Source organism: Helianthus annuus, chromosome 3, assembly GCF_002127325.2.
Source record: "Helianthus annuus cultivar XRQ/B chromosome 3, HanXRQr2.0-SUNRISE, whole genome shotgun sequence".
Classification (NCBI taxonomy): Eukaryota; Viridiplantae; Streptophyta; class Magnoliopsida; order Asterales; family Asteraceae; genus Helianthus; species Helianthus annuus.
Window position 1 is genome coordinate 6,630,931 of NC_035435.2, and position 12,832 is coordinate 6,643,762.

The following is a 12,832-nucleotide window of genomic DNA, read 5'->3' on the forward strand; positions in this document are numbered from 1 at the left end:
TTTCACTGTTGACGCTTTTAACCCTTCGCATACGAATTCGAGTATAATTCTCTCGTTTTAAGACGGAACTTCACGGAATTTATACAGTATATTCTAGTGAGCGTATAATACTGTTACGAAGTCTGGGGAACGTTAAAGGGTCACTCAGAGGTATAATTAAACATGTTGACACAGTTAACCCCTGTAGCTCATAATCTCTCACTTTCTTCCGCGTTTCGCTTCCGTACGATCTATGATTTATTCGTTTGAATGTTCAAGCATTTATTTAGGGTTACTATTCAGTATATTTACCCTTGTTGACATTTATAACCCTCGAATTTATATACTTTCAAGGTTTGTCAAAATTAGTCCTTTATTTATTATCAATGCCACGTGTAAACAAATGACACGTGTTAGCACATTATTGGACACAAAAATTCGAGGTGTTACACAAAGGGTAAGTGCAAGTGGCAAGGTTGGTTTCTCTGGACTACAAAAGTGTACGGCAGCAATTAGGCAACTAGCCTACGGCACATCGAGTGATGCGTGGGATGAGTATTTAAGGATATCGTCAAGAATGTGTCGTGAGTCTCTTGAAAATTTTTGTGAAGGTAACTTTTATTAACACTAGTATTTATTATTTTTTTACGTCGTTATCATTTTGCATAACATGATATTAGAGGACTCTGGTAGAACATTTTGTGGAGAAAGCTATGATGAAAGTATCCAACCGACGAACCCAATACTAACATACGATGAGAAAGAAGATATCCGAGCAAAGATACGGGCTAGGCACACACACCAAAACCTTCGAGCCGATCTGACAGAGCACCTATGATTTTATCGTGAACAAGGAGGACTCGACACAGACGACGAGTAGTGGTTTTATTTTTTAAATGAAGTTATGTAGTGGTTTTTTTTAATGAAATTATTTAGTGTTTTTATTTTTTAAATGAAATTATCTAGTGTCTTTTATTTGTTTTAATGAAATTATGTTTTGCTTTTATTTTCTAGTTAAAAAATAAATATTTAAATAAAAAAATAATTAGTTAATCATGACACGGGGCTCCATCCACACTCTCCAAATTAAAGGGGGGCATGATAAAGCCTCCATGCTGACATGGCAATGACATGAAACCTAGATGGCATGATAAGACTGCGGGGTATGGTGGGGCTTGGGTTGGGCGTGGGTTGGGGCGGGTGATGACACGTGGAATGGGAGCCCCCCCCCCCCCCCACTGCCTGGTACGTGTCCGCGGGGTATGGTGGGGCGTGGGTTGGGCTTGGGTTGGATGCACCGCGTGGCAGGGTAGTTTATAAAAAAAATATACAAAATTTAAAAAAATCACACAAACATTAATAAAAAAAACATACAACTTCATTATTTATAAAATTACATAAATCTAAAAATTACAAAATAAGAAACCTAAAGCGTTAAATAAATTTCAAAAAGGTCGATCTTGTCGAACGCCTTTTTTTCCTTGCCGCGAAACTCTATGTTCGCCACCGCCACCCGGTCCTCGTGGCTTAATTCGCCCCCGGGAACGGCTTCGTAGTAAGCCTTGAAACGCTCGAGCTTGGGACGTAGCTCGCGCCATTTATGTTGGCACGCGTTCATGTTGTGGCGGTCGTTACCGACGTTTAGTCGGTAGGCCGCGAAAGCTTCCGGCCAATATTTGGTTTGGCCCGGTGGCCGCCCCTTCATAGCGTCAACGACGCTTGTGACTAGGGCAAGTTCTTCGTGGTGGGTCCAGGATGCCATAGCGGGTTCGTGGGATGTTGGGTTTGTGGTGACCGGCTGGGGCAGCGGGTGGGTTTTGTCGAATTTTTGGGACCACGGTGGGGGTTGGGATGGACCACCCGGTTGGGGTTTGGGGGTATTTATAGAGGATGTTGGGGTTTGGGTGACCGCTTGGGGTGACCGCTTGGCCAAGCCAACGGTTTGAATTTAAAAATTCAAAACTTTTGGGATGGCCCGCTATGACGTGGCGGGTGAGCCAATGATATTCAGCCAACTAGGATGGCCAAACCGCCCCACGCCCGGCTTGAAACCCATGCCCCAAGGGCCACGCCGAAACCCATGCCCACCCGGGGTGGTGGCTTGGGCGTTTTCCCCCTACCCACGCTCAAACTCCCGCCCCATACCCCGCAATCTAAAGCCCCATGGGACTCCATTCACACCTCATAGCCTAATAGTAATAGATTCTCTCACTATGTTAATATAAGGGTGTCCGGGGCGTACAGCGGGGACCCCATCGGTGACCACATCCACCGATCGGGAACACCGCCGCCAACGTTGCGAGGACCCGAATCGGGGAGTGGAATAGGCATGGGTTCACCGCTTGGTTTGGCTCATTTTTCGAAATAAGACCGTTGATAAACGGTCATTTTTATTAAAAAAAAATCAACTTTTTTAAACAACATATATTTAAACAACCTAAATCAATTTTTTTACCACACTCACCACTCTCAAACTCACACCAAAACTCTCAAACTCCAATCTTTCAAATACAAAATGGATTCCAAGCTTCCGTTTCTTTCTACCCTACCCGACTTTCCCGACGATGGAGATGCATCGTCAAGCGATAGTAGCTTAATTTTCTTCCAAAATCTCATCCAACAAGCGGAGCTACTAGACACGGCATCGTCTAGTAAAAAAAATTATGTCCGTCGAGATCGTGAGGGGGGCCATGAGACACTCATGGCCGATTATTTTGATGAAAATCCAAAATTTAATGAAGATACTTTTCGTCACAGATTTCGTATGTCCAAGTCTTTGTTCCTAAAAATTGTTAGTGACGTGGAAGCGTATGACGAGTGGTTTCAAGAAGGCTTAGACGGGAGAATGAAGAAAAGTTTTACACCGTTGCAAAAGGTTACTTCGGCAATTAAACAACTTGCAACCGGTAACCCACCAGACGAGGGGGACGAGTATTTAAATATGTCTGAAAGGACCTCTCGTGAGTGCCTTGAATATTTCTGCGAGACGGTCTGTAAAAGGTATGGCGGTGAATTCCTACGTAAACCAACGAGCCACGACGTCGCGCTATTGTATCAGGCTCATGAGGAGAGGCATCACCTACCTGGTATGTTGGGTAGTCTGGATTGTACACACTTCGTCTGGAGAATGTGCCCCACAGAATTGCGTGGACAATACATGAGAGGCGATCATCAATACCCGACGGTTATGTTAGAAGCGGTAGCATCTCAAGATTTGTGGATTTGGCATGCTTTTTGTGGGCCTGCGGGTTCACAAAACGACATCAACGTGCTGCAACAATCTCCGTTATTTCTTGCTCAACGAAACGGAACGGCGCCAAATTGTCCATTTCAAGTGAACAACCACTTATACAAACGCGGGTATTATCTTACTGATGGGATCTACCCTACCTGGTCCGTGTTTGTGAAGTCTTTTCCATATCCACACGACCCGAATGAAAAAAAGTTCAAGAGGCAACACGAGGCCGCAAGAAAAGATGTGGAACGGGCGTTTGGTGTGTTAAAGTCGAAGTGGGGAATACTAAATCGTCCAATGCGTTCGAAAACGGTGAGAAAGATAAGGTCCATCGTGTATACGTGCCTTATTTTACACAACATGATTATAAAAGACGACGGAAGGGCGATAGCACCGGTACATATTCAAGATCCTCCAGTCGAACTCGTCTTCGATGATACAGCCTATACGGAGCTCATTGACGAAGACACGCATTGGAGGCTAAAACACGATCTCGTTGAGCATCTCGGAAGTTTAGATTTGCCTCACCTTGAAGTTGATTCGGACGACGAGTAGTTTGTTTTTATATTTTTCTAGTTTGAATGTATTTTTTTTTTCTAGTTTGAATGTATTTTTTTTTCTATTTTGAATGTATTTTTTTTTTTAATTTAATGAAATGTCTTTTATTTAATTTTTATTTTTATTAATCTTTTTTTAATTTGTAAACATGCATCATTTTACCAAAAAAAAAAAAAAAAAAAAAAAAAAAAAAACCAACTCCCCTAAGAGGGGAGTGCCGCCATCAAAATGGGGTGTTAGGGGAGTATTAGAGGGGACTTGACGTGGCAATAGCTGGTTGGTCGGGCGTAAGAGAGGGGACTCACCTATTAGATGAGCACCCCTTACACCTAATAATTTACAAAGTGTATTAATAAATTAAAAGGTTATTTAATACGCATTTAATGTCTTTTCCGGAAAATAATTTACAAAGTGTATTAATAATTTCTAGCTACAATAACTATGTCATAATAAATAATCATTATTTCCTAATAAATACACAACTTTTAAATAGAATATAATGTTATTTTAAATGTATCATTTTGAAGTTTCTAACTCATTTTCATAAGTTTGTTGAGACTAAACTTGTAGGCAAACGAATCAATCTTCGCAGGATTTGAACCATCGATCTCTTAAATAGAAGAAAAACACCTTACTATCATATCATCCCTTAAAACATCTGACTAGCATACGATCCCTTCAAAACATATAAGTTGGAAACAAAAGTCGATTATGAATCTACATCGCAAGGCTATGTCCGAACAATCAATGATTACACATTGAAATATGACAAATACTATAGATATGATTTTGTTATAAATATTATTATTGTTGTCTATGATTTTGTTATGAATGTTATTATTATTGTTGTATGTATTTTACATGTATACAAGAATTCTAAAATTTGTGCAACTAAGACACAAAAACGATTTCATATTCTTTACCTATAAAACCTCATGGTATCTTTATGATTTGCTCAACAAAACTACACTAAGTGACTATAGAGTTTGGATATTTAGCTTCAAGGGCGGACCTAGCTTCTTAACAGGGGTAACTTCGCTACCACTTGACGCTTCGGCGATAGTGTAAAATTTGTGAAAAAATGACGTTTTTTCAATTTCGTTGCCCTTTATTTAAAGGTTGTCCCTATAAGGATTTTCTAAATCCGCTAACTAGTTGTGAGAGCATTATACACACATTCATACACATACATATATTTAAAGTGAAGATTTAGGTAGGATAACTCACCCCAAAAGACTAGTATGGTGGGTATATAAAACCCCATATTGGTTGCCCATACAACCGATATAGGACAAGTCTCATGCCTTGCAATGAGAGCCCATTTGGTATATAAAACCCAAATTGGTTGCCCATACAACCGATGTGGGGCAAGTCTCATACTTTGCAATGGTTTTAGTTCGTAACAATCGACCCTCCTTAAGGTCCAACGTCCTCGTTGGTCACACCTGGCTCTTTCTAGGCCACCACTCTAAGCCTCGTAGAGTTGGCAAATCGTGTGTTATCGGGTTTGACAGGTCTCTGACGACGCGTATAACACAAGTATTAAATATGAATACAACTCGTTTAACTGCTTGATATCTCATGTCTATAACACAGTTTTATGTAGCAAGAAAATGAAATGATGGATCCTAACCTCAAAATTTTATTTATTTTTAAAAAAGTAAAAAATCACATTGTGTACTTTTTCAGTAAACTCGTTTGTCACAAAACGAGTTCTCTCCATGCCACCAGTTCTGGCTCGGATACCAATGATACATACCAAACAAGAGAACTCAACCCAAAAGACTAGTCTAGTGAGTGAGAACCCATTTGGTATATAAACCCTACATTGGTTGCCCATACAACCGATGTGGGACAAGTCACATACCTTACAATGGTTTCATTCCTTAACACGGACAAAGATGGGAACGACGACTAGCGTTATAGCCAAGAATCAAGATATTTAGCTTTCCTTTTCTTAGACTACGTGTTATGGAGTGTTGCCCGCATAACATTGACACGCTAACACCCAAACGCCTAACACCCCTTTGAAGCAGTGTTTGGCCTCCTAATAAGCCGATGTGACCATGGAAGCCACACCATTTCACACAACCTTACTTTCTTTCTTATAATCTCTAGATTTCACCACATGTATCATCTAAAATAACTACAAAAAAAAATATTTAAAACTATATAACAATAGCATACATACACATATGGATGTGTAAAAGTTAAACCATGCATCAATATCTTAGGTACAATGTTTCAAAAAACAACAAAAGAGATTTATATTTTAACAATTGCACATTAATCTAAACGTGACAAAGTTATAGGCAATGTTTTAAAAACATATTATTCAACGTATACAAACTTCATTTGGGGCAATAGTACTTGCCTCCGATTGGGTTAAATGGGCGGCTGCCCAATTTTTTTTTATTTTTAGTTTTAATTTAATTAATGTTAGTATAATATAATATAATTATAAGTGCCTTTTTAAAAATTACGATTTCGCCCTCAGTTCAAAATTACGTTTTTGCCATTAGTTTAAATAAATTTATGCTTTTGTCCCTAACTAAAAATTACAATTTCGCCCTCAGTTTAAAATTACGTTTTTGCCCTTAGTTTAAAATAAATTTATGCTTTTGTCTCCAGCTAAAAATTACGATTTCGCCCTTAGTTCAAAACTATGTTTTTTTCCCGATTCAAAACAAAATTTTTGTTTTGCCCCCACCTAAAAATTATGAATTTACCCTCAGTTTAAAATTATGAGTTTGTCCTCTTTTAAAAACTTGGGATTTTGCCCTCAGTTAAAATCTTAAAATCTGGAGTCTTGCCATTGTTTTAATTTTTTTTTTCAAAACTATAATAGTTTTTATTTTACTTGGTTTACTCAATCTAACTTTTTTTGTCAAGCAGGTGTCTGACACCCGCTCATTGTTTATGACAATCTACTATTTTGCCCCCAGCTCAGGCTTGCCATATTTTTTTAGCAAAATTATGGCAGTGTTTATTGGTTGAGTCGATATCATTTTTTTGAGATCGTGTTATGAGTAGTATGCACAAGTAACTAAAATACATGCGTACATATTATTAAACTAAGAAATATTCTGCTTAGCGCCCCGGAACGCGGACGGGACATCCAACTAGTTATTACACAAAACACACTTATTTCCACGAGGTATCATAATAATATATATGTTTTTCTTTCTTTCTTTCTTTCTTGAAACCCACCCAAACCCCCCACCCCTGTTGCCAGTAAACACCCATTTATCATATCAGTGTCTTCTTCTGCACAACACAAACCTCACACACTCTCTCTCCTCTTTGAAGCTTCTTCTTCTTCACTCTTTTACCTCTTCAAAACAATTTTAAGGGATATTTTTCATAATATTATTATTAGTGCAAGAAGTGGCTAAAGATCAAGAACACAAGAATGAGTGTTTCAAAGTTCATAAAATGTGTAACTGTTGGTGATGGTGCTGTTGGAAAGACTTGTATGCTCATTTGTTATACCAGCAACAAGTTTCCTACTGTAAGTATATATATACACATATACATACTATATATATATATTATATATGTATATGTGTGTGTAAATATTTAAGTTTTTTTTTTTTTTTTTGGAAAAGTCATTTTATACAAGAAATACCCTTTATTTTTCAAAATTTTAGCTTACTTATTCTGTGTTAGACCTGTTTGTACAACTTCCATTGCAGAAAGTACAAGTCATATAGCATTTGTTTTTGCTGATTATAATTTGTGGGTTTTATTTTTTTAGCAGATTTTAGATACAGTGAGCATTCACATCCATGCCATCAAATTATGTGTGTAAAGTTTTTATAATATAAAGAGTATAAAAAGTGGTTGTGCGTGGTCTCAGAGAAAATGTTACTGTTCATCTCTATATTTGGGGACACTGATTTAGGGACACTCTTCACCCCCTGTAATTTTTTTAATATATTTTGAAAGTGGCTGTGAGCAGAAGAGAAAGAAAAGGTAATGGTAAATGTATAAAAAATATTTTTTAATTGAAAAGGAGAGAGAAAATATAGTGTTTTTTAGTGTAATTTAGTGTGAAAATATGATAGAATGGATGTGAAGTGGGGTTTATTTATTTAGATATATATTTTTTTTAAATTTGGTTTTTTAACAAAGATTGAATATTTTTAGCTTTGTTTTTTTTTTTACAGGATTATATACCTACAGTTTTTGACAATTTCAGTGCTAATGTGGCTGTGGATGGAAACATTGTTAACTTGGGATTATGGGATACTGCTGGTAATTTCATAAAAATCCAATCTTTATGATCTTTCATGAGTTTATTTAACAATTCTTTTTTCTGGGTAATTATTGTTTTTTTTTTTTTAAATTCTGGACATGTATATTAGTGTAGTAATTTAGGATCTTATTCCAATTTTCAAATAAAAAAATTTGACACATTCTAGGCAGTCAGTAAAAAGTATCATGTCTCAAGAAAGGTTTGAAATTTTGTCATTTTCATTAGGCTCGTTAACTTCATCCAATTTTCTCCGTTAAGTCAGGGGTATTGTTTTTGTTTTTATTAACGGTATTTTGAATAGATGTACATTACGCTAAATGCTTGTACATAAAGTGAAAAATACTGAATTGCCTTTTGAGTTAACAAAAAAGATGGAAATACCCCTGACTTAACGGAGAAAATGGGATGGAGTTAACGAGCTGGATGAAAATGGCATGATTTTAAACCTTTTGGATCCAGATGCAGAAAAACAAACCTCAAACCTTTGGTCGAAAGTTGCAAAACTGGCCAAACCTCAGCGACGAAAATGGCATTTTACTCTATAAAAAATAAAATCTGACAAATTTCGGTAACCATGAGGTTAGTGGACCCCCGACCCTCTTGACTCCCTTCTGGTTCCGCCCACGGTCATGTTGGGTGGTGGTCCGACCAAATTGATCCGACGACACTAATTTTATATTGATAAATCGGGTTCCTCCTTGACGTTATCGGTTTCGTTTTTTTTTTTTTTTTTTTGATTTAAAGGTCAGGAAGATTATAGCAGATTAAGACCACTAAGCTACAGAGGTGCAGACATATTTGTGTTAGCTTTCTCTTTAATCAGTAGGGCAAGCTATGAAAATGTTTTAAAAAAGGTACACTTTATTTATTTAGTGCTCTCTCCTTTTTTTAAATTTCAAAATATTTGTTGGTCACTTTAAAGATTCAAAGTTGGCTTTTTTTGAATATGAACAGAGTTGATTCTTGTAACTTGAACAGGAAAAAAAAAACCAAGATCAAGTTGAAATCTATTGTATATTTCCCCAAAGTAACATTAGTTTGACTTTAAAAGTCAAAGGGACCGGCTTTTAACTTCCAAATCGATACGCTTCTGTTAACTACATATGTTCTTATGTTGTATCATCTTGAAAAAAAAATAAGAAGAAACCCATAATCATGTTCAAATTTGTTTACCGTAACGAGTTTAGAGTTTATTTGACTCTTTAAAGTCAAACATGCTAATTTGTGATTTTAACTAGTTTATTTGACTCTTTAAAGTCAAACACTTCTTTTAATGTTGTATTTTCTTGAATGTTGGAAAAGAAGAAAACCACATAATCAAGTTGAAACCTTTTTAATCTTCATAACTATTTTTCCTATATTAGGTTGATTTTGACTTTTTTAAAGTCAAATGGATTAGTTTTTATATTCAAAATCATATAAGTCGTAATCGCCCGTCATATTTTTATGTTATATTTTGAGTTAATTACTGTTTTCGTCCCTGTGGTTTGTCAAAAATCAATATTCCAGTCCATTAGTTTAAAAATTGCGATTTCAGTCCCTGTGGTTTCACTTTCGTAACCATTTCAGTCCACCTCGTAACCATTTTAGTCCTTGTACTTAACAGAATAATGGACTGAAATGGTTACGGAAGTGAAACCACAGGACTGAAATCGCAATTTTTAAACTAATGGACTGAAATAGTGATTTTTGACAAACCACAGGGACGAAAACAGTAATTAACTCTTATATTTTCTTTAATCTTGAAAAGGAAGAAAAACCCCATAATAGATGAGAATTCTTTTCATCTGTCAACACGATATACGTTTGAATTTACAAAGTCAAAAGTTGACTAACTTCAAGTCAACTTTGACAATTCATACAGTGGATGCCTGAACTTCGACGATTTGCACCAAATGTTCCGGTAGTACTTGTTGGGACAAAACTAGGTACACATCACAGTTTATATGATCATGTTATATTTCATTTAATTCATCTTCATTAAATAAAATTTTCTTGAAAAATAAGCGTCAAACACTGTTTTTTTTCTCGGTTTTTTGCTTTTAGATCTTCGTGACGACAAGGGATATTTAGCCGATCATATGGGTTCTAATGTTATCACATCCGCCCAGGTATTAAATCATCTGCCTCAGAGTTGTAATTTGATTAAACTATAATGTTTATTTATTTATTTATTTATTATTTATGAGTAAACTGCCATTTTGGTCCCTGTGGTTTGGTCAGTTTTGCCACTTTAGTCCAAAACTCAAACTTTTTGCATTTGGGTCCTGTGGTTTTGGTTTTATTGCCATTTTGGTCCAAAAATGAAATCAGGTCATACTTGTCTTATAAAATCCTGTTATTTTATCATTTTTCTCAGGGGCAAAATGATCATTTCTTTTTTATAAATAAATACCATATTTTATAAGACAGATATAACCTGATTTGCCCCTGAGGAAAATGACAAAATTGCAGGATTTTATAAGACAAGTATGACCTGATTTCATTTTTGGACCAAAATGGCAATAAAACCGAAACCACAGGGACCCAAATACAAAAAGTTTGAGTTTTGGACTAAAGTGGCAAAAGTAACCAAACCTCAGGGACCAAAATGGCAGTTTACTCTTTATTTATATATTTAATGTTTATTAGGGTGAGGAACTGAGGAAACAAATTGGTGCAGCTGCTTATATTGAATGCAGCTCAAAAACTCAACAGGTAAATAATTCAAATATTTTTTTTTTATCTTTACCATAATATTTTCACTATTTTACAACTAACTTTTAAATTAAACTCTATTTTACAATTGTTTTGAACATTGCTTAATAGAATGTGAAAGCGGTTTTTGATACGGCCATTAAGGTTGTTCTTCAACCTCCAAGGCGGAAGGAAGTTATGAGACAGACAAGGCGTAAAAGCTCCGGTTGCTCAATCATGTAAGCATTACATTACACTCTAAACTTTTTATATCTTTTTATAAAGTTTAAATTTGTGGGTCCCATTTATACGATCAAGATAGAACTAACGGGGTGTTTGGATGTGCGTTTTGGTGAAACAGAGGCATTATGTGTGGCGGTTGGGCTGCTTAATGGTTTCGGCGCGTAGGAGCTTTTGAAGTTGGTTTGTCAATTTTCTGGTTGCCAGTTTTATTTTCAAGGATTTGTGTGTGAATGTTGTTAGCTGAAGTTGATAATAGTTTGATGATTTGGTGTTTTTGCTTCTGGCTGGTTGGTTTGAGTTGTGTATGAATGTATGTAAAACCGTGGTGGTGTATGTTTCTGATGGTGGTGTATTGCGGGCCTGAGCGTCACCTGCCGCTGCCGCCACAAATGATCACCATTGTTGACCAAAGATTTTGCCAAGTGATCTCTCTTGTTCGGTTTTTTTTTTTTTTTTTTTTTTTTTTTTTGTGAGTTCAAGATTTATGTTGTTGGTGACTTTGATATGTAACTCCGCTAGTGGTGGTGGCTGCGGTGGCTCAGTTATTGTGATCACTCGAACGATGGATGATGTATCTACCATTGGTCAACTAGATCAAGCTAAATGTAAGCGATTTCAGTCAAACTAAGAGCATCTTGTTTAAACATGCTAATATCTTTTTGAGTAAATTACTTTTTGAGTCCTTGTGTTTTAGTAGTTTTAACCATTTGAGTCCAAAATCAAAAAGTTTAACGTCCCGAGTCCCTAACCGCTCATTTTATAACATTTTGAGTCCGTTTGTGTTCATTTTATAACGTTTTGAGTCCAATACTCAAAACGTTATAAAATGAACAAAATTGGACTCAAAACGTTATAAAATGAGCGGTTAAGGACTCAGGACGTTAAACTTTTTGATTTTGGACTCAAGTGGTTAAAACCACTAAAATACAGGGACTCAAAAAGTAATTTACTCTATCTTTTTAAACTATGTAACACTTGACACCGATGTGTGTACCATGTTTATCACGTATCGAAAGGATTGTCGGCTCGGGTAGGTAGGTTGAAGACAAGCCTGAAACAGGATGTTACTTGTTTAAACATATGTTATATTGCTATAGTATAAAAACTAAATATACACTTTACATATAAAATATTTTTCAAATTAAACAGTTATAATACATAAACCTCCTTGTGTTGCTATCCAAATGAGAAAGCAAAGTCTATATCTGAATAATAAATTTCACAATAGTTTAGGGACCAACGTTGTAATTTACTACAATGAGAACAAACAAAAAAATATTTTCTCTGGCCAACAAAGATATTGATCAATCACGTTGCATGAATAGGTTAGTCAAAAGAGAGAGAAAGTAAATGTAGTCAGTCAGAGTCAAGTTAAAGTCAAGTCAGAAATCCAGAATCTTTCACACTAAAGATTCTTTACCCTTTTTCTTTTTCCATTTTTTCTCAATTTCTTCAGCAAAACGGATTAATTTGCTTGAGAGTTAAGATTTAATTCGCCAGTCGTCACCAATCGTGGTTCATTGATAAAAGCAAAATTTTTAAAAATCTTGAATAGAAGAGGTCTTGAATTCAAATTTTATAGACGACGGAATTAAAAATAAATTAGCCGTTCAAAAAAAAATTTATTCACCATTAGTTAAGCAATATATTTGAATAACACATTAATATGATCACTATATTAATGAATATTGAACTTTTAAAAAACCTAAAAGAATATAAAAACAATTAACCTTTTAAGATTGTGATGGATAAACAGCAAAATCCAAATGGAAGGTCTTTCAAACAATTATTAATCATCCATTTATCGTGCAGGAACGCCTTAAAAAGATCAAATCAGAATATGAAAAAGTGCAATTGGGTAACAATAGAGATGTGCATTTTCG

At 35.8% G+C, this 12,832-nt stretch overlaps 1 protein-coding gene across 1 annotated transcript; it reads left to right on the forward strand.

The window, feature by feature from the left end:
- The first annotated feature begins 6,973 nt into the window (after window positions 1-6,973).
- LOC118490118 (rac-like GTP-binding protein ARAC7) lies at window positions 6,974-11,371 on the forward strand. The gene is made up of 8 exons (XM_035987343.1): window positions 6,974-7,283; window positions 7,942-8,029; window positions 8,775-8,884; window positions 9,895-9,958; window positions 10,077-10,141; window positions 10,662-10,727; window positions 10,839-10,945; window positions 11,068-11,371. Exons 1-8 carry the CDS (start codon window positions 7,185-7,187, stop codon window positions 11,096-11,098), a joined length of 630 nt encoding a protein of 209 aa, XP_035843236.1. The 5' UTR covers window positions 6,974-7,184; the 3' UTR covers window positions 11,099-11,371.
- Window positions 11,372-12,832: the final 1,461 nt, after the last annotated feature.